The sequence below is a fragment of the Lithobates pipiens genome, unplaced genomic scaffold (assembly GCF_037356315.1).
Source record: "Lithobates pipiens isolate NorthernLeopardFrog02 unplaced genomic scaffold, aLitPip1_a1.2 Scaffold_23, whole genome shotgun sequence".
Classification (NCBI taxonomy): domain Eukaryota; kingdom Metazoa; phylum Chordata; class Amphibia; order Anura; family Ranidae; genus Lithobates; species Lithobates pipiens.
This window is the reverse complement of record NW_027507785.1, coordinates 8,814,736-8,838,105: the sequence shown is the minus strand read 5'-3', so window position 1 is coordinate 8,838,105 and position 23,370 is coordinate 8,814,736. Positions and strand designations below refer to the sequence as shown.

General features: G+C 45.0%; 1 protein-coding gene across 1 annotated transcript; it reads left to right on the top strand.

Annotated features, from left to right (window-relative positions):
- Positions 1-3,742: 3,742 nt before the first annotated feature.
- Positions 3,743-4,696, top strand: LOC143926795 (olfactory receptor 1M1-like). The gene has a single exon (XM_077450842.1). The coding sequence runs from the start codon at positions 3,743-3,745 to the stop codon at positions 4,694-4,696; it is 954 nt and encodes a 317-aa protein (XP_077306968.1).
- Positions 4,697-23,370: the final 18,674 nt, after the last annotated feature.

Genomic DNA, 23,370 nt, shown 5'->3' with positions numbered 1-23,370 from the left:
GTGGAAGGGATGATGTCAATAGCGATGTGGACAGCTTTACCGGAGATGCCTGCATACTAAGCCCTTGTACACACGGTCGGATAATCCATCGGAATGTGTCCTATCGGACCGTGTTGTCGGATAATCCGACTGTGTGTGGTATGCATCGGACTGATTCCGTCGGAATATCCGTCGGACCCAATTTTCCAACATGTTGGAAATATTTCCTGACCAACTGGTTCGATCGGACATACTCCGATCATGTGTAGAGAATTTTGATCGGACCAAGTGCCACGCATGCTCAGATCAAATTCCTACATCAAAGCTATTGGCTACTAGCCTGAACGTAGTCCCATCGTAACGAAATTACGTCATCACGTTCTGAATGATCGGATTTTTCGACAGCTTAGTCCAACCGTGTGTATACAACAGTTTCGGACAAGATCCGACAGGCAAAATCCGACGGACAAAATCCGACGGATTTGGTTGGCAGAATGTCCGACCGTGTGTACAGGGGCTTAGATGTGCCTGTTTTAATCGTCAACCATGTGAGTTTCTAAATGTTGTACCTTCATTAAATGCAACCATATTGCTACGCTTATGCCCTGTACACATGACCGGTTTTCCCGTCGGAATAAACTCTGAAGGTTTTTTCCGACGGAGTTCCAACGGAATCCCGCTGAAACTGTCTTGCGTACACACGGTCACACCAAAGTCCGATCGTTAAGAACGCGGTGACGTACAGCACGGGACTAGAAAGTGGAACGTTCAATAGCCAGTAGCCAATAGCTTCCGTCTCGTACTTGCTTCAGAGCATGCGCCGTTTTTGGTCCGTTGGAACATCATATAGACAAACGGTTTTCTCGATAGGATTTGGTTGCGTCGGAAATATTTAGAACTTGTTCTATTTGTAGGCCCGTCAGAATTTTTGAAAAAAAAAAAAAGTCAGATGGGGCTCACACACGATCGGAATATACGATGAAAAGCTTCCGTCTGACTTTTTTTGTCGGACATTCCGTGTACGCGGCATTAGAGGCACCTCACTTCTCTTTTATACACAGTTGTGACATATATATATCAAGACATCGCTTGTATATCAAGTCAACATTTTTTTTTTTATTTGATTGCCTTGCAAAACGCTCTTAAACCAAGTTACTCTCAAACCAAGGTTTTACTGTACACTTTAATAGGGTGATAGCTGCCCTATGAAAATGATTATATTATAACGTTCTAAATACAATGCCATCATTAAAGCGGGAGTCCACCGGGACTCCGCGTTTTTTTTTTTTTTTTTAAAAGCCAGCAGCTACAAATACTGCAGCTGCTGACTTTTAAATAGTGACACTTACCTGTCCAGCGCGCCCGCGATGTCGGCACCCGAAGCCGATCGCTCGCTTGGCTGCCGGGTCCCGCCGCCATCTTGGGTATGGGAATCATGAAATGGAGCCTTTCGGCTTCATTTCCCGGTTCCCTACTGCGCATGCGCGAGCCGCGCGGCGCAATCCGGACGGTCCCCGCTGCCTCTGGGAGCTGTGTGTTTCCCAGCAGGCAGCGGGGCACTTGCTGAAGGGGGCGGGCGCTTGCGGAACGGGGGAGTAACGTACGCCCGTTCCGCAGAGAGCTAGCCCGGAAGTGGGTGCAGTTACCTGGATTATCCAGGTAACTGCACCCCCCTCCCCCCTGAAAGGTGCCGATTGTGGCGCCGGAGGGGGGGGGGGATTCCGATGAGCGGAGGTCCATTTTAGGGTGGACCTCCGCTTTAAGGAGTGGTTTTCAAATGTGCAGTGCCAGCAAACGTATGTCCAGGTTCACACTGGGAATTTTTTTTTCGAAAACCATAATGCAGCGTACAAACGACCGGACTTTTCGACGGACTTGGTCCAGCGGACAATCTGACGGACTTTGCAGCTGAGGTCCGCCGGACTTTCAAACAAACAGACACGATCACTCCAAAAGTCAGACAGATTCGAACGTGATGACGTAGAATAAGGAAGTTCATAGCCAGTAGCCAATAACTACCCTAGCGTCAGTTTTAGTCCGTCGGACTAGCACACAGACGAACGGATTGTCCGCTAAAAGCCGAGTCTGGACCAGGTCCGCTGGAAAGTCCCATCATGTGTACGCGGCATAATGCATTGCAGGTCATTATTTTGAGAGTTTTTATTCATTTTGAGGGCATGTTTTTATAATGTTTATATATATGTTTTTCATGTTGAACTGATTTTATTTAAGCCGCAAAAAAAACAAAACAAATTAAAACAATAATTTGCCATTTGTTTGAGGGGGTGGTAGTTTGGGATTTTCATTTTTTATGTTTTTTTTATTTTTATTTTATACTGATAAAATAAAAATTTTGGGTCATTATTATTATTTTTATGGTAATTGGATACATACAACGGGGTCTCTAACGTAAAACTCCTGGCATTTTCCTGTGCCCAGGAGCCACAGGTGGCATGTACAACTGGCCATATAACTGCATCACTATACATGCATGTACTCATGTAGACGTCACTGCTCTTTTGCAGCAGCATTTACCCACATGTTTGTATATGACAAATATTCAGATGCAAGAGAGCATAGATGTTTACATAAGTACAAGCACCTATCGCCATGCTATAGCCTATGGCCAGCTGTACATGGCACCTGTGGTTTCTCAGGCATGGAAAAACACTTGGAGTTTTACACTAGAACCCCCTTGTGCCTACAAGCATTCCAGTGCATGCACCATATGGCTAGGGGTTAGGGATTATGGGTTAAGGTTAGGGGCTAGCAATTAGGGTTAGGGATTAGGGGTTGGGGTCAGGGGTTTTGGTTAGGGGTTGGGGTTAGATGTTGTGTGTTGGTTTTTATTTTTTTATTTTTTTGTGAATTAGTAACTTAGGGTACTATGTAACCCTTTCTCATTTATGTGGGGGGTACATATCTGGGGGCCCCCTTTGTTTTAAGGGGAACTTGCAGATTCTGATAAGTCCCTCCCTCTATAGACCCCTATATCCACAGGACCAGGGTTGTGGGGATGAGGCCCTTGTCCCCACCAACATGGGGACAAGGTGCTTTGCATGGGGAAACAGGTATGAGACCCACCTGAAAGTTTTGGATATAGGCGGTGGCCAGGGGACCGGTGAAGTGGTAGAGTTTCAAGATAAAGGACTACTTTTTCAGGTCATTACAGAGAACACGAAGGAACTCTTTACGTCTGGAGGGAAAAGTTTTACCTGTAAAATACGAAAGGCGTCTTCACAATTAAAGAGCTGTGAAAATGTGGAATAGACTCCCTCAAGAGTTGGTTCTGCCCAGCTCAGTAGATTGTCTAAAAAAAAGAGCAGGATGTATTCCTAAATGTACAAAATATAGCTGGATATTAATATTTAGAGGTGATAGCAACAGGAGTAGTTGATCCATGGAATATCCAGTTGCTTCCTGGGGATTATGGAACAATTTGTTTTTCCCCCCACTAGAGCAAATTGGATTATGATTTATTGGGGTATTTTTTTGTCTTTTTTGGATCAGCTGTGGGCATAGGGTTATGTGTATGGAGGTTTTTTGTTGGTTGAACTAGATGAACTAGTATTTTTCAACCTAACTAACTGTGACACAATCACTATAAGTAAAGTCATTAATTCATATTAAGTAGATTGTTAATTTACACAAAAGGATGCCAAATTTGAACTTTCTTTTTGTAAAAAGTTTCCTTTCAAAATTGTAATTGTAAAGTCAGGCCTACTTTTTTGTTCATTTCAGATCTGAATTCCAATGTAAACCCATGGCCGCTCTGAACCAGTCGGATGTCTTGGAGTTCATCCTCACTGGTTTCCCGGGTCTTCCAGAAAAATTTGACTCCTTTGTCTCCATATCGTTCTTTCTAATATATAACATTTCTCTTTATGCCAATTTAATTGTGGTGGTGTTACTTTTACTAAGGCGGCATCTCCACCAGCCCATGTATGTCATTATTGGAAACTTGTCAATTTCTGACCTACTTTTTGACACGTTGACCTTACCAAAAATCATCGCCAAGTATTGGTTTGGAGACGGCTCCTTGTCCTACACCGCATGTTTTATACAAATGTTTTTTGTCCATTTTTTGGGAACTCTTGATTCTTACATTGTCATGCTAATGGCCATTGACCGATATATTGCCATTTGTAAACCTCTCCGATACCATTCTCTTATCAACAACAGATTGGTGGCCATCATCTGCCTCGTCTTCTGGATCTTTGCAGCTGTCATTGGCTTGACTGTCATAGCATCAGGTCTGATGCTCCCTTTCCGTGGCACCAACAGAGTCAAGAACTGTTTTTGCTCTTTCAACCCAGTGGCTGTTTTATCATCCAAAGATTCGGCTTCATCTAGAAGTACAAGGTTTGTTATTGCCATGTCATCACATCTGTGTCCATTGTCCTTCATTATCTACTCCTACATCATAATAATCCAGAAGATCTGCTCATCAGGCCGGGCGGAGAACTGGCGGAAGGCCTTTTACACATGTACTACTCATTGGTTGGTTATTGGGTTGTATTTCCTCCCTCGACTGACAGTCCACACATATAACCAGCTACAACTAATCCCCAACGCCAATCTCGATGTCTTTCTGATTTGTCTGTACACTTTTGTTCCACATTTCACCAGCCCCATCATATTCTGTCTGAGGACCAAGGAAATAAAGAGAACTCTTGTTAAAGTATTTAAATGGAACATTAGTAATAACAAATATTAAAAGAAACGTGGAATGGTTTCTGGTCAGTTTTAGTATCTTAAAGTTTATACATTGAAATTAAATTTTTTATTATTATTTATTATTGTTTTATTACATTTTTTTTATTTAAAAATAGTTTTCAGTGGTTATAAAGCAATGAACAGGACATTTTACCTGTACATGCACAATGACTTGTTTTCCTGAATGCGAACTTTACAGCGTCGTTGCACTACACTGCAATGCATGTCCATTGTCAAGCTGCATTCTAACATTCCTCTCCAACATGTAATGATCAGCATTTTTTTTTTTTTTGCTAGAAAACTATTTAGAACATTATATTTTATTTTAAGCAGAGGCCCTTAAAGCGGGAGTCCGCCGGGACTCCGCGTTTTTTTTTTTTTTTAAAGTCAGCAGCTACAAATACTGCAGCTGCTGACTTTTAAAATGGTGACACTTACCTGTCCAGCGCGCCCGCGATGTCGGCACCCGAAGCGGATCTCTAGATCGACACTCGGGTGCTGCCGCCGCCATCTTGGGTATGGGAATCAGGAAATGGAGCCTTTCGGCTTCATTTCCCGGTTCCCTACTGCGCACGCGCGAGCCGCGCGGCGCAATCCGGACGGTCCCCGCTGCCTCTGGGAACTGTGTGTTTCCCAGCAGGCAGCGGGGCACTTGCGCAAAGGGGCGGACAGTTGCGGAAAGGGGCGTAATCTACGCCCCTTTCCGCAGACAGCTATCCCGGAAGTGGGTGCAGTTACCTGGATTATCCAGGTAACTGCACCCCCCTCCCCCCTGAAAGGTGCCATTCGTGGCGCCGGAGGGGGGGAGGATTCCGATGAGCGGAGGTCCATTTTAGGGTGGACCTCCGCTTTAAGAATAATATGGTGGGTTTTCAAACACATTTTGTTTTTTTAGAAAAGTATTTTAAAATTAATTTTAATGCACAGAAATAAGATCTAATCCCGATGTTTTGATAACATATACAAGAGGATGTTACACCGAGTAAATAGATACCAAACGCTGTCACGCTTTAAAATTGTGTACACCTGTGGAACAGCGCCAAATTAAGGTACCTTAAAAAAATCGCTTTAAGTGATGCTTTAAAAGTCATTACCAGTTTGGAGTTACACAGATTGTCTGGTGCTATAACTGTTGCTCTCACTCTGACGTTCGTGGCGATACCTCACATATGTTGTGTGATCAACGTTTACATATGCGTGCGATCAGGGCTGGTGCAAGGATCGTTGACACCCTAGGCGAAAACCTAATTTTGCCGCCCCCCCCCCCCCGGCTGCGCCCATGACTCCACCTTACCCTGCCCTTGCTACACATGACCTATCTGACCCCTACACTGACCCCCTGACACATAAACTAATCCACCTGACTCCTACTTCCTGCACTACTCACATCACACTGACCCCTACACTGACCCACCTGATAATTACACCGACCCACCTGGCACCTACACCAACCCACCTGGCACCTACACTGCCAATTACACTGACCATCACGCTGACACCTACACTGACCATCACGCTGACACCTACACTGACCATCACGCTGACACCTACACTGACCATCACGCTGACACCTACACTGACCATCACGCTGACACCTACACTGACACATCACACTGACACCTACACTAAAAACACATACCCTGAAAACACATACACTGACACATACAATGGCACTGACGCATACACTGACGCATACACTGACATGACACATACACTGACACATCACACTGACATGACACATACACTGACACATTACACTGACATGACACATACACACCACACTGACATGACACATACACACCACACTGACATGACACATACACAGACACACCACACTGACATGACACATACACAGACACACCACACTGACATGACACATACACAGACACATCACACTGACATGACACATACACAGACACATCACACTGACATGACACAGACACAGACACATTACACTGACATGACACGTACACTGACACATTACACTGACATGACACATACACTGACACATTACACTGACATGACACATACACTGACACGACACATACACTGACACATCACACTGACATGACACATACACAGACACATCACACTGACATGACACATACACAGACACATCACACTGACATGACACATACACAGACACACCACACTGACATGACACATACACAGACACATCACACTGACATGACACAGACACAGACACATTACACTGACATGACACGTACACTGACACATTACACTGACATGACACATACACTGACACATTACACTGACATGACACATACACTGACACGACACATACACTGACACATCACACTGACATGACACATACACAGACACATCACACTGGCATGACACATACACAGACACATTACACTGACATGACACATACACAGACACACCACACTGGCATGACACATACACTGACACATCACACTGGCATGACACATACACTGACACGACACATACACTGACACATTACTCTGACATGACACATACACTGACACGACACATACACTGACACATCACACTGACATGACACATACACAGACACATCACACTGACATGACACATACACAGACACATCACACTGACATGACACATACACAGACACATCACACTGACATGACACATACACAGACACATCACACTGACATGACACATACACTGACACATCACACTGGCATGACACATACACTGACACATTACACTGACATGACACATACACTGACACGACACATACACTGACACATTACTCTGACATGACACATACACTGACATGACACATACACAGACACATCACACTGACATGACACATACACAGACACATCACACTGACATGACACATACACAGACACATCACACTGACATGACACATACACAGACACATCACACTGACATGACACATACACAGACACATCACACTGACATGACACATACACAGACACACCACACTGGCATGACACATACACTGACACATCACACTGACATGACACATACACAGACACATCACACTGACATGACACATACACAGACACATCACACTGACATGACACATACACAGACACATCACACTGACATGACACATACACTGACACGACACATACACTGACACATTACTCTGACATGACACATACACAGACACATCACACTGACATGACACATACACAGACACATCACACTGACATGACACATACACTGACACATTACACTGACATGACACATACACTGACACATCACACTGGCATGACACTGACACACATCACACTGACCTACCTGACTCCTACTTCCTGCATTACTCACACACAAACCCCCTCCATACAGCTCAATGGATCCATCCTCCTCCTTAACTCTGCTCTTTGATGCTGCCTTCAGTGACCATCATCCGGGCCTCTCCGACTCCTCCGCACTGCCAGCGCCGTCCACCCGCTCCGCCGGGGCCACGCCAGCGCCATCCATCCGCTCCGCCGGGGCCACACCAGCGCCATCCATCCGCTCCGCCTCCATCATATTCCCGCCGGGACCAGGCCAGCGCCGTCAACCTCGCTCCATGATGTCCCCGCCGGGCAGGAGGTCAGCTGACCGACCTCTCGAAGCTCCCATCTCCGCCGAGCCCCGCCCCTCCGCTGCACTCACACAGACACACAGCGCCGCTCCAGAGGGACAGGCTGGAGCAAAGGAGTCCCGGAGCGGCGCTGTGAGATGAGTACGGTGGGGGCCCTCAGCGGGAAACATGGGGGATTGGTGGCGCCGGTGGAACACCACAGGGGGGGGCGAGAGAGCAGAAGAGGAGCTCACACTGGGCAGAGGCCGTAGTTGCGCCCTAGGTGGTAGTGCGCCCTAGGCGACTGCCTACTTCGCCTAGTGGTAGCGCCGGCCTTGCGTGCGATGCAGGACCAACACGCACCTTTGCTCGTGAGCATGGTGAGATGAAGGCACTTTAATTATTATTTTTTTTTAAATTTCATTATTTATTTTATTTAATTTTTTAACACTGGACCTTTACTTTTTTCTAGCAACTTCATTGCTCTCACAAGAAATTAACAAGATCCCTTGTAACAGCATGGGCAGTGACAGGTCCTCTTTATGGATAGATCTGGGGTCTATTAGACCCCAGTATTCTCCTCTGGCTGCCAATGCAGCCAATCAGACACAGATTGGTCTGATTGGTTGTTTCACTGGCTGGTAAGGGCCAGGTAACTAAAAATTTGAAACCGGAAGTGATACAATCCTTTGCAGCTTTTAGTTTCAAACATCACAGAAGAAGGGCAGGAACTTTTGGTCCTGCCACTCTTCTCAGTGAATGCGACCAAGGTTTTTGCATTAGTACGGGGCTCACCAATGGGATGGGAAAGCCCAGTAAAGGCAGCAGCAGCAGCAGCAGTGGGGGGGGGGGGGGGGGACCAATATTGCTGCCTATAAAAGTAATCCAGTGGCTGCATAACTATAAGCCCCTGTACACACGGTCGGACATTCCGACGGAAAATGTCCGATCAGACCGCGTTGTCGGATAATCCAACCGTGTGTGGGCTCCATCGGACTGTTTCCGTCGGAATATCCAACAGACAAAGTTTTAGAGCTGGGCTATAAAATTTTCCACCAACATGACTTTGTCCGATCGTTTGTAGAGATTTCTGATTGGACAAAGTGCCACGCATGCTCAGATCAAATTCCTAGACCAAAGCTATTGGCTACTAGCCTGAACATAGTCCCGTCGTGACTAAATTACGTGATCACGTTATGAACGATCAGATTTTCCGACAACTTTGTCCGACCGTGTGTATGCAACACCAGTTTCGGACAAAATCCGTCGGACAGAATCTGACGGATTTTGTTGTCGTAATGTCCGACCGTGTGTACAAGGGCTTAGAATTAATCAATGACTGAAAAAAACAATAGCAGGATCATGACTGTAGCCGCAGTCATGATCCTGGTATAACCACTTCAACCCGCCACCATTTATAAACGGCAAAGAAACAGGAAGGGCTTAAATGAAGGGCACCTTAATGGCATCAAAACATTGAACAAGTGTTGCAATAAAACCATAATGCGTGCATTACCATGACAAGACAGTGTAAACGGTCCCCTTAGGTTTCATCATTTTGGCAGGAAACGTGACTGGCCATCAGATGGAGTTTTGCCCCAGTTTTTTAGAAAATAAAAAAAGTCAATGAATTCGATTTTTTTTTTTTATACAAAAGTTATCATTTCAATAAGATATTTATCACACACATTTCTGCATAGAGAGGCCCAAAATCCAATGAGCACCTTCAGGATTTCTAAGAACCATAAATTACACATTTGATTTCCTGACTGCCTAAAGCATTTTTCTGAGGTCCTGAAGTGTCAGGACAGTACATACACCCCAAAAATTATGTATCAAGAACGCATAAATAGAAAAAAGAAAACTGCGCTGGAAACATACCTAACAATTATAGCAGCAACTCAAAGTGAAAGACACACAAATAGCAATAGATTAAAAAATGGGCTGCGCTTTTAAAGTGACATGTTAACCAAATATGCAAACATAAAACAAAATAAATTTATAAAAAGTGATTGAAAAATCATTTTAAAAAGTAAAGAAGTCCCAAAGAGTGAAGTATGTGACTTATGTAAAATCCTCCAATAGACACTCAAAACTTTAGGGGTTCCTCCAATGGAGAACAGACCAGCAGCCAAAAGTTCAGTAAAAATCTTGTGACTTTATGAAACGTACATAGTGAATCCACCACCACACAAAATGCACGCTTACCAGCTGCACAAGTTTAGACACTTGTGGCTTTTTTTTCACCGGAGTGAGTGATATATTACATAACGCTGCATTTGTTTATTTTTAATATTTAATACACAGATTATGGGGGGTGAGAATATGCTTAGCGGCTGCGGATTGGTTCTCTTACATTAAAAACATTCTTTGGGCACTCTTCATTGGTATCTTGCAAGACATCTATCTATATCACTGAGAAAAGGTGAAAGAAGAAGCTGGTACGCCCTTTACGAGGACTATCAGGATCAGTCGTTTTAATGTGTGGGAAGGTACAGTCTATGTTCTCCACTGCAGATGGCGCAAAGGGAGAGAAAGTCAAGGGGAACATGGTTCCTCTCTGGTTTCCTGGGTCACTGGGCAGCAAAGCTAACAGCCCATGCGACTCTGGATGCCATCCTCAGTCAGGCAGAGTCTATTTAAGACCTTGGTTCCTGAGTTTGGTGCCCATTTAGTGTGTAGGTAGTGTAGGGACAGGTCACCCATCTGTCAGGGGCAGTAATAGCAGCATGGAAAGATTTCAGATGAGCAGGGAAAGCCTAGGGATCCGCCACTCTTCCTGGAAACCTCCCCGCTTGGGCACAAACCGGCCAGACCGCATTTCATTCCTCAGGACAGGAGCTGTCAGTTCAGATGAGATCTGCTCTGTTGTTCATCCGTGAGTGTTGGAACTTGGAACTTGGAAGTTGGAACTTGGAAGTCACCAGTGTTGGACTTGGAAGTCACCAGATTAGACACAAGCCATACAGTGGTGGTGGCAACAAACAAAGCAACCTTTTGAGAACCTTTTGGTTGAAAGGAGAATATCCCTGATAGGTTCAATGGACAGTTTGTGAAGTGACAAGAGAGCCACATTTAATAACATTTAAGCCTTGGTGATACTCAGGGTCAAATACTGAGGCCTGGGGTTAAAAGCTTCAGAATTTGTCCCAGAGTATTTGTGACAGTGTCTTTTTGCTTGGAAACCTAGCGCTGTTACAGTGGATGTAGTGTGCCTCCTGCACAGTATACACCTGAAGCTACCCGTTATTGCTGGTGTTGTTCTGTTTCTGTAATACAGGCATCTGCAGCATTTACAGTGGGTGTTGTGTTTCTCCTGCACAGTATAAACCTGAAGATACCCCTTATTGCTGGTGTTCTGTTTCTGTAATACAGGCATCTGCAGCAGTTAGAGTGGGTGTTGTGTGCCTCCTGCACAGTATACACCTGAAGATACCCTTTATTGCTGGTGTTGTTCTGTTGCATATGTTGCATATTAGCCTTTAAAATTAGCACTTTTTATTTCGAACGTTCGAGTCCCATAGACTTTAATAGGGTTTTAAAGTTCGTACAAATTTTCGGTCCGTTCGAAGGTTCTGGCCCAAACAGAACCGGGGGGGGGGGGGTTCAGCTCATCTCTAATCACTATCACATACCCTCTCAAGTGTCTCTTCTCCAGGTAGAATACATTTAATGTGTGTAGTCATTCCTCATAACTGAGGTCCTCCAGCCCCCTTATCAGCTTTTTTGCCCTTCGATGGACTCTCTCCAGTTATAGCATATCCTTCTTAAAGGATTGGTGACCAGAACTAGTTGACACACTCAAAATGCAGCCAAACCAGAGTTCTGTAAAGGGGTAGAATTATAGATGTATTCTGGTAATCTCAATCCTTTGTAGCAGATGAGCAGAGCTTTTCAGAGAAAGAAAGTCATAAATTAGGCTTTAGTGATTCCACAGAGCAACCACAGCATCCACTGATTATGCCAGATGATCTTTGTACCTGGGGACAAACCTGTTAAATTTGTTGTGAAACTTGGAGGCCAAGAAGTCCACATCCAGTATTTCTCACCTGTGACACCCTAGAACATATACAGGTGCAGGGGCGGACTGACAACTCATGGGGCCCCCGGGCAATAGGACATTATGGGGCCCCCAGGCAATCAGAGATTATGGGGCCACACAGTATACACAAACACACACACACACAGTATACACAGACATGTTTCTATTGGCTGAGAAGGTACTGGAGAGGTGGGGCAGCTATAATCTCGGGATTTTTAGACCAAAAGGATGTCGGTAAGGGACATTTCAGAGACAGATGTAAAAAAAACACAATTTTTTACATACTGTCCCTGATTTTACTGAGGCTGGCAACCCTGATGGGGCCCCCTAGCTGCATGGGGCCCTCGGGCAGTGCCCGAGTGGCCCAATGGTCAGTCCGTCCCTGTACAGGTGTAGGATCCATTCCTTCAGAATTAGACTCTGAAAGCTGATGAAGGCTGACTGTCTGTTGTCCACTCCTGGGATGTAAGCAGCAAGCAAGGATGGAAAGTGAAGTTCTGGTTAAGACAGAATCCTTTTTACTTCCCTTGCCATGGCAGGACTTCTGGTCCCCCTTACTATTGTTGTGCTGTCTAACAGAATCCAGCCAGGATGGCCCTCCACTCAGAAGGTCCAGAATTGGAGGGACTACCAAATAACTCTGGAACGGAATATCTTCAATGGCCAAGTTCTCTACACCAACAAGGTGTTTAGGTCTCCTTCCAAGTCCATCAGGCTGCCATCTGTTATGAGGATCTCAAGAGATTGGGTGGAAGCTTCATTCCCCAATCACCAAGCCAGAGATGACCCGGTCCTTGGTGTCAGACGAAACAGTTCATCTAGAAACTGAACTGATTTGTCCCATGAAGACATGATGTTGCTTTGTAGTGGTATGAAGTAAAAAAGGACAACCATGACATGAAAAAAGAGGCTATCATCAGGCCAAGTACTCTCATGCAGATGTTAAATTTGGACTACAACTCGGAACTGCAGAGTCCAAGTGTATAAGCGGAAAGATAGAAGTTTATTTTAGGGAAGGAAACTCTCGCTTCCGCTATTTTTAGTAAAGAACCCAAACACTCTAAGCACTCTAAACTTTTTTAAGAACTGAACTGTTAACATCGTGTTGCTGGTCAGAACCTGAACTCAATGTTCGCTCAACAGGCAGTCATCCAGATGCCCTAGGATTGTAGTAAGAAAATACAGTGGCCAACACCTTTGTGAATATTCAGGATGCAAAAGACAGGTCAAATCATAAGGACATAAATTGAAAGTGCTGGGGGCCCACAGCAAAGGCAAGAAAGCATTGATGCACTGGAAACATGCTAGTATACATCTTTTATATCCACAGATGCCAGAAAGTCTCCCGGGTAGAGGGAGGCTATGACAGACCTAGTGGATTCCAGGAATTAAGAGATTTAGAGCCTTGAGATCCAAGATAGAAAGAAATGCCCCTTTTTTATCTGGGAGCTGTGAAAAAGTTTTTAGCAGAGCCCCTAAAACCTTTCCGCTATAGGAACTAGGGTGATAACCCCTTCATCCAGAAGGGCAGCATGGAGATCTGCTAGTCTGTATGGAGACATAGGCAGATAATTTGACAGACTAGCAGTATAGCTTGGCTAGTATAGATTTTAATGAGGGGACAGGTAGAGGAATGCTAGGAGTGATGTTGTCAGTACAGTACTGATTGTGTCTCTGTGGACATGTTTCTGGTGGTGTCAGTAAAGTACTGATTGTGTCGCTGTGGACATGTTTCTGGTGGTGTCAGTATGGTACTGATTGTGTCGCTGTGGACATGTTTCTGGTGGTGTCAGTATGGTACTGATTGTGCCTTTGTGGACGTGTTTCTGGTGGTGTCAGTAAAGTACTGATTGTGTCGCTGTGGACATGTTTCTGGTGGTGTCAGTACGGCACTGATTGTGTCTCTGTGGACGTGTTTCTGGTGGTGTCAGTAAAGTACTGATTGTGTCTCTGTGGACATGTTTCTGGTGGTGTCAGTACAGTACAGATTGTGTCTCTGTAGACATGCTTCTGGTGGTATCAGTACAGTACTGATTGTGCCTCTTTGGACATGTTCCTGGTGTCATACAGTACTGGTTGTGTCTCTGTGGACATGTTTCTGGTAGTGTCAGTAGGATGCTAATTGTGTCTCTGTGGACATTTTTCTGGTGGTGTCAGTATGGCACAGATGGTGGTATTAGTCCAGTACTGATTGTGTCTCTGTGGACATGTTTCTGGTGTTGTCAGTACAGTACTGATTGTGCCTCTGTGGATGTTTCTGGTGGTGTCAGTACGTTACTGATTGTGTCTCTGTAGACATATTTCTGGTGTTGTCAGTACAGTACTGATTGTGCCTCTTTGGACATGTTCCTGGTGTCATACAGTACTGGTTGTGTCACTTTGGACATGTGTCTGAAGGTGTCACTATGGCACTAATTGTGTCTTTGTGGACATGTTTCTGGTGGTGTCAGTACAGTACTGATTGTGTCTCTGTGGACATGTTTCTGGTGGTGTCAGTACAGTACTGATTGTGTCTCTGTGGACATGTTTCTGGTGGTGTCAGTAGGATACTAATTGTGTCTCTGTGGACATGTTTCTGGTGGTGTCAGTAGGATACTAATTGTGTCTCTGTGGACATGTTTCTGGTGGTGTCACTACGGTACTGATTGTGTCTCTGTGGACATGTTTCTGGTGGTGTCAGTACAGTACAGATTGTGTCTCTGTGGACATGTTTCTGGTGGTGTCAGTATGGCAAAGTTTCTTACTTTTTTTTTTTTAGGATGACTTGGTTGTTCTGGATCGGGTCTGGAGCGTGAACGTTCTAAAGAATATTCGTTAGAACAGAGCCTTCAGTCTGGTGTTCATGCTTTTCTAGTTGCCCACAGCCTGTATGAGTGCACAGGAGGTCAGGATCGTTATAAGCCAGGCTTGAGCACAGCTCAGGGCAGTTGCTGCCAGTTGAAGGGGGCTTCTCTGTGTGAAGATAGTGGTATGCTCCAGCCAGGAGACATGGCCCTATTGTCGGCCGATTCATATCACCTTGAATAACAGTAAGATCAAAAGTATTTGTTGGCAACCAATTGGGAACCCCCTCCCCGGTGTTAGACACTGGTATTTCAGGTGAAATTTTGAGCTGTTAGAGGCATTCACCTATGTTGGGGAGACTTCATGCCTACAGGACTGGGAAAGTCAGGACAGCTACGTGGGTCCGGAGACCGTGAACCTGAGGAGACCATGGTAATGGAGACCATTGCAAACAGTGGTGGAGTTGATGGACTTAGCCAAGTGGGCTACCATTTTTTGTGACCTGTTGTTGCCTTATGAAGCCAATGCCCCTGCGTGGGAAACCTTGTAAAGTCTTGTTTTATTTCTGTTTAAATAAAAGTGGGCTGGTAAGCCCCTAATTGCTTTCCGCCTGGCTTTTTTGTAAAATGATGGCCGGGTGGGAGCACTGTTATCCTGGGTGGACGTCATATGAAGTCCTCCCAGGATTGCACCTCGGGTGCACCCCACGGGCCATGTCACCCGCTGTGTCCACCACTGTCAGTAATATGTGATTGCTGTGACCAATCACAGCAGACCACATGACAACTGTACACAGTGAATGGCTTCTTTTCCTGCCATTCATTGTGTACTATTGTGTTGATCTCTGTGATTGGTCATAGTGATTACATGGTACAGACAGGGCCAATCACACCCCATCTGTACCATGTGATTAGCCGTGGCCAATCATGGCTAAGGACAATAGTAAACACTGAATGAATGGATTTCATTCAGAAAAAAAAGGGTTGCTTACAACAGTGAAATTCACTGTTATGAGCAATCATAGTGTGTAAAAAAAATCCTGATCACCACCTCACAGTGTAGCAGTCAAGTTGGGCCATTGCCAACATCCCCAAACTGTTCCCACAAAGTTGGGAGCATGAAATTGTCGAAAATGTCTTGGTATGCTGATGCCTTAAGAGTTCCATTCATTCCAGTTCGCTGGAACTAAAGGTACAAGCCCAACCCCTGAAAACCTCACCATAATCCCCCCTCCACCAAATGACTTGGACCAGTGCACAAAGCAAGGTCCATAAAGACATGGATGAGCGAGTTTGGGGTGGAGGAGCTTAAAGGGTCACTAAAGGAAATTTTAATTTTTTTTAAATAATAAACATTATATACTTACCTCCACTGTGCAGCTAGTTTTGCACAGTGTGGCCCCGAACCTGCTCTCCTGGGGTCCCTCTGCGGCTGTCTCGGCTCCCTCCCGCAAGGACTCCACAACTTCACACGAGCTCCCTCCCATGATGTGGAGTGCTTGCGGGCGTGCTGCCGTGATACAGCTGGCAGCCGTAGCCGCTCACTGTATCACTCGCCCCCGCCCCCGGCGCGCCGCATCATTGGATGTGGTTGACAGCAGCGCGAGCCAATGGCTGCGCTACTTTCAATCCATCCACTCTAAACAATCAATGGCCAGGGTGAGCGGGGAAGAGGACGTCGGGGGCGAGTGCGGGACTTTCGAGGGGTCAGGTAAGTAAAATGAGGGGTATGGGGGGGGGGGCGGCACTGTCGGATGTATTTTCACCTTAATGCATAGAATGCATTAAGGTGAAAAAACTTTTACCTTTACAACCCCTTTAACTGGCCTGTACAGAGTCCTGTCCTCAACCCGATAAAACCTTTGGGATAAATTAGAGTGGAAAGGCCTTCTCATCAAATATCAGTGACTGACCTCACAAATGCGCTTCTGGAAGAATGGTCAAACATTCCCATAGACACATCTCCTAAACCTTGTCATGGCCTTCCCAGAAGAGTTGAAGCTGTTATAGCTGCAATGGATGGGCCAACTCAATATTGAACCCTACGGACTAAGACTGGGATGCCATTAAAGTTCATGTGCGTCTGAAGGCATCCATATCCATAATCCAATATCCGCAGTGCCATCAAATGTAGGACAGGTGTTTGACTTCGGAGAACTATGGTTTCCTCACCAAATCCAGCTCTCCAGAATTCACCAGTAATCCCTATCTTCACCATTACAGAACAAGACCATGTGAATATTACTAACTACTATATACTATAAATGAGTACCTTCACTGACATAATACTCTATGACATCACTGTCCTCACTGCTACCTGTAATAAATATTTATCTTCCACATACAGATTTTATACAAAAAATAAATCAAATTAAATAAACACCCTTAATGAAAACACAAAATAAATGTCACCGAGATAAGAATAGTTCCTTAGACAGTGCGACAGAAATCTTTACCGGTGAACGTATTTCTCCCGGGATTACGTCTCTTGGGTATTTTAGAGTAACTAATGAGCAATTACATTGTTCCCACGTCTGACAGACGGAACCCACCAGGGAGGGTGTTCATTTTCTGCACTTGTATAAAAAGTCACCATGAAACAGTGAGAGATGAATACTGAGGACTGGAGCCTGGACACCATCCATTGCAGCTGGTCTTTTCAGGTTGGTACATGTAGGATCCCACAATTCAATGTACAATGAAGTATGGGTCCAACCCAAACACATCACTATGGTTTAGAAGACTGTGTTATATTTTTAACTCTAAGTGTATACTATTGGAGGGCTCTGATTCCTGTTGTTTGTGCATCATCAAACCCTAAAGCCCAAACTCTTTTTTTTTTTTTTTCCGTTTTGGATGGTGTTTAACCCCTGCTGGTCTTTTTGCCATCTGTGTACTTTTGGGAAGGAAGTGAGAGGAAATATCTACAGTAAGGTACTAGTGTCCCACATCGGAAGAATTTCCCCTCAGGTGACAACAGCGGCGTAGCGTGGGTTGTCAGCGACCAGGGCAAGGCAGGTCATTTTAGCATTCAATGAGTTCCTTCCCTACTACACTATACTGTCCACCATACTACACCGACTGACCACTACACTAACCACCATACTACACCGACTGACCACTACACTACACACCATACTACACCGACTGACCACTACACTACACACCATACTACACTGACTGACCACTACACTACACACCATACTACACTGACTGACCACTACACTAACCACCATACTACACCGACTGACCACTACACTAACCACCATACTACACCGACTGACCACTACACTAACCACCATACTACACCGACTGACCACTACACTAACCACCATACTACACCGACTGACCACTACACTACACACCATACTACACCGACTGACCACTACACTACACACCATACTACACCGACTGACCACTACACTACACACCATACTACACCGACTGACCACTACACTACACACCATACTACACTGACTGACCACTACACTACACACCATACTACACCGACTGACCACTACACTACACACCATACTACACCGACTGACCACTACACTACACACCATACTACACTGACTGACCACTACACTACACACCATACTACACCGACTGACCACTACACTACACACCATACTACACCGACTGACCACTACACTACACACCATACTACACCGACTGACCACTACACTACACACCATACTACACTATACTAACTGACCACCACACTATACTATTCTCCCTCCCTCTACGCTCTATACTCTTCTCTCTCTGTTCTCTCTCTCTCTCTCTTCTCTCTCTCTCTCTCTATTCCCTCACTCTCTCTATTCTCTGTCTCTTTTCTCTCTCCTGTTCTCTCTCTCTTGTTCGCTTTCTCTCTCTTCTGTTCTTTTTCTCTCTCCTGTTCTCTCTCTCTCTCTCTTTCCTCTCTGTTCTCTCTCTCTCTCTTCTGTTCTCTCTCTCTCTCTCTCTTCGGTTCTCTTTCTCTCTCTTCTGTTCTCTTTCTCTCTCTTCTGTTCTCTCTCTCTCTTGTTCGCTTTTTCTCTCTTCTGTTCTCTCTCTCCTGTTCTCTCTCTATCTTCTGTTCTCTCTCTCTCTCTCTCTCTCTCTCTCTCTCTCTCTCTCTCTCCTGTTCTCTCTCTCTCTCTCTCTTTCTCTCTCTCTTCGGTTCTCTTTTTCTCTCTTCTTTTCTTTCTCTCCTGTTCTCTTTCTCTCTCTTCTGTTCTCTATCGCTCTCTCCTCTTCTCTCTCTTCTCTCTCTCTTCTCTCTCTCTTGTGCGTTCTCTCTTTCTCTCTCTCCTGTTCTCTCTCTCAACTCTGTTCTCTCTCTCCTGTTCTCTCTCTCTTCGGTTCTCTTTCTCTCTCTTCTGCTCTCTCTCTGCTCTCTGTTCTCTCTCTCTCTCTCTCTCTTCTATTCTCTCTCTTTCTTCTGTTCTCTCTCTCTCTTCTATTCTCTCTCTCTCTCTCTCTCTCCTGTTCTCTCTCTCTCTCTCTTCTGTTCTCTCTCTCTCTCCTCTTCTCTCTCTTCTCTTTCTCTCTCTCCTGTTCTCTCTCTCTCTCTCTTCTGTTCTCTCTCTCTCCTCTTCTCTCTCTTCTGTTCTCTCTCTCTCTCCTCTTCTCTCTCTTCTGTTCTCTCTCTCTCCCCTCTTCTCTCTCTTCTGTTCTCTCTCTCTCCTCTTCTCTCTCTTCTGTTCTCTCTCTCCCCTCTTCTCTCTCTTCTGTTCTCTCTCTCTCCTCTTCTCTCTCTTCTGTTCTCTCTCTCTCCTCTTCTCTCTCTTCTGTTCTCTCTCTCTCCTCTTCTCTCTCTTCTGTTCTCTCTCTCTCCTCTTCTCTCTCTTCTGTTCTCTCTCTCTCCTCTTCTCTCTCTTCTGTTCTCTCTCTCTCTCCTCTTCTCGCTCTTCTGTTCTCTCTCTCTCTCCTCTTCTCTCTCTTCTGTTCTCTCTCTCTCTCCTCTTCTCTCTCTTCTGTTCTCTCTCTCTCCTCTTCTCTCTCTTCTGTTCTCTCTCTCTCCTCTTCTCTCTCTTCTGTTCTCTCTCTCTCCTCTTCTCTCTCTTCTGTTCTCTCTCTCCCCTCTTCTCTCTCTTCTGTTCTCTCTCTCTCCTCTTCTCTCTCTTCTGTTCTCTCTCTCTCCTCTTCTCTCTCTTCTGTTCTCTCTCTCTCCTCTTCTCTCTCTTCTGTTCTCTCTCCTCTTCTCTCTCTTCTGTTCTCTCTCTCTCCTCTGCTCTCTCTTCTGTTCTCTCTCTCTCCTCTGCTCTCTCTTCTGTTCTCTCTCTCTCCTCTGCTCTCTCTTCTGTTCTCTCTCCTCTTCTCTCTCTTCTGTTCTCTCTCTCTCCTCTGCTCTCTCTTCTGTTCTCTCTCTCTCCTCTGCTCTCTCTTCTGTTCTCTCTCTCTCCTCTTCTCTCTCTTCTGTTCTCTCTCTCTCCTCTTCTCTCTCTTCTGTTCTCTCTCTCTCCTCTTCTCTCTCTTTTGTTCTCTCTCTCTCCTCTTCTCTCTCTCTCTCTCTCTCTCTCTCTCTCTCTCTCTCCTGTTCTCTCTCTTTTTTACTGACAAAACATAGAAAATGTGCCGACGACGCACATTTTTTACTGACGACCTGAAAAATGACAGAACTCCAATAAAAAATGAAAAAGGAAAACAAAATCCCATATACATAAGTATTCACAGCCTTTTGCCATGACACTCAACAGTGCATCCTGTTTCAACTGATCATCCTTGAGATGTTTCTACAGCTGTGGTAAATTCAGTTGATTGGACAAGTTTTGTGCCCCATACACACGATGAGATTATCGGACGAATGATCGTCCGTTTTTTATTGCATGCTAATCTCAGATCGAATCTGATGAGTTTACTAAAGTCACGAAAATTCCCGCACGACAGAAAAAAAATTCGGAAGTGATGTCATGTGTTGTAATGCATTTGTATTGCATTTTCGAACGATAGCTGTACTGATTAAAGAAAATCGTACGATCTGGCATCGTACGGAAAAAATTTCCGTGCATGTCCGATAGAATAATATCGGATGAACTGTCCTAATCGGCTCTCGAAAGCTCTGCACTTATGATCCGATTATCGTACGATCGCTTCGAAAGCGGTATTTTCCGTACGATTTTCGGATCATGTGTACGGGGCATTGGAAGGGCACCCACCTGTCTATAGGTATAAGCAAGGCCAAGGATACATCCAAGGGTAAAAAAACAAGCTTAACTTACCGACCAAAGATATATATATATATGTATAAACCTTGTGAGCTGCCAAAACTAAAAACTCAAAAAACAAAAAAAAAAATCCAAAAACACCAAAAAATTCAACTAAATAAATACTATCAAATAGCTGCCGGCACTCACCACTTTCTTAAAATGTGACAATGTAAACATATATAACCAATGTGTGGTGCTAAGAATTATGCAATATACTAAAACGCTAAAAATGGTAATATACTATACTAACTATACTAAACTGTTTATTTATTTTATAGTTTTAATATATAGAGAGTCCCGGAGCAATAGGATGAAAGACTTCAGCATAGGGACGGTATGACGGTGCTGGATTGCACAGTCGCCGTTTTAAGCAGGGTTAAGTTGGAGCTTTAAGAGAAGGGGAGTGGTCATAGGGGCTGGGCGGAACCTAGGAGTAAGGGGAAGTGATGTCAGTCTCATGGGTGGAGGAATCGTTTCCCCACCCACCCGCCCAGGATTTATTAGGGTTGGTTTACAATGGGTTCCCAGGACGAGGCAGTCTTTTGAGTCACTGGAAGAGGAGAAGGAGAAGTACATGTATGGAACATGTAGTACCCATCCATTGGATGGGAGTGGTTTGTGTACTCCCGGGTTAAAAGGGGTTTAACCTGGAAGGGTAAAAAGGGTAGGTCACTGTTGACAGGTTGGGTACCGCCTCTGAGTCCGGGCGTTTTTCCGACTGGAGGCAAGAGTTCAAAGTTCAAGTTAGTTGTTACAGTGACCAGTGGTTTGTGGTTTCCCCTATTAATGACCCAGTTAAAAGGAGTTTGAAGTGACGGTTAAAAAAGTTATAAAGAGTTATTTATTAAAACTTTATATTTTATTAATAAAAGGCCGGCTGGCCATTTACTCCACACCTTGTCGAGTCTTTTGTTTATAGGGGCTGGGCCCGGGGTAGCAGGATAGGTTATCTGGGATCTGGGCTTAAGTCCTACATATGTCATGCATAATGCTTTGCGCCGCACATTGGCTCAGGGCCGTTTTTAAGGCAGGGCAAAAGGGGCAGCTGCCCTGGGCCCTGTCATTGTTGTGGGGTCCAAAGCAGGTGCCTCATACTTGTCAACTGTCCTGGTTTAAATTCCCTTGTCCCTTGAGGTTTTAGTCCTGTGCTGTGTCCCGATATCTCAGTGTGAAGTGCTGCTACTAATGCTGCCCAGCTCTGCCCTATTAGTACAGATGACTCACCTGCAGACCCTGTGTTTACATGTAAATAGCGACTGCATTCATATGTAAATATCAGCGGCCGGCGGCATTGATATGTACAGTGGTGTGAAAAAGTGTTTGCCCCCTTCCTCATTTCCTGTTCCTTTGCATGTTTGTCACACTTAAGTGTTTCGGAACATCAAACCAATTTAAACAATAGTCAAGGACAACACAAGTAAACACAAAATGCAATTTGTAAATGAAGGTGTTTATTATTAAAGGTGAAAAAAAATCCAAACCATCATGGCCCTGTGTGAAAAAGTGATTGCCCCCCTTGTTAAAACATACTATAACTGTGGTTGTCCACACCTGAGTTCAATTTCTCTAGCCACACCCAGGCCTGATTATTGCCACACCTGTTCACAATCAAGGCATCACTTAAATAGGAGCTGCTTGACACAGTAAGGTCCACCAGAAGATCCTTAAAAGCTACACATCATGCCGAGACCCAAAGAAATTCAGGAACAATTGAGAAAGAAAGTAATTGAGATCTATCAGTCTGGAAAGGGTTATAAAGCCATTTCCAAAGCTTTGGGAATCCAGCGAACCACAGTGAGAGCCATTATCCACAAATGGCGAAGACATGGAACAGTGGTGAACCTTCCCAGGAGTGGCCGGCCGCCCAAAATTACCCCAAGAGCGCAGCGACGACTCATCCAAGAGGTCACAAAAGACCCCACAACAACGTCCAGGGAACTGCAGGCCTCACTTGCCTCAGTTAAGGTCAGCGTTCATGCCTCCACCATCAGGAAAAGACTGGGCAAAAATGGCCTGCATGGCAGAGTTCCAAGGAGAAAACCACTGCTGAGCAAAAAGAACATCAAAGCTCGTCTCAATTTCTCCACAACACATCTTGATGATCCCCAA

Bases quoted from the DNA above. Each gene is read 5' to 3' on its own strand.
- LOC143926795 (XM_077450842.1), top strand. From the start codon at position 3,743: ATGGCCGCTCTGAACCAGTCGGATGTCTTGGAGTTCATCCTCACTGGT.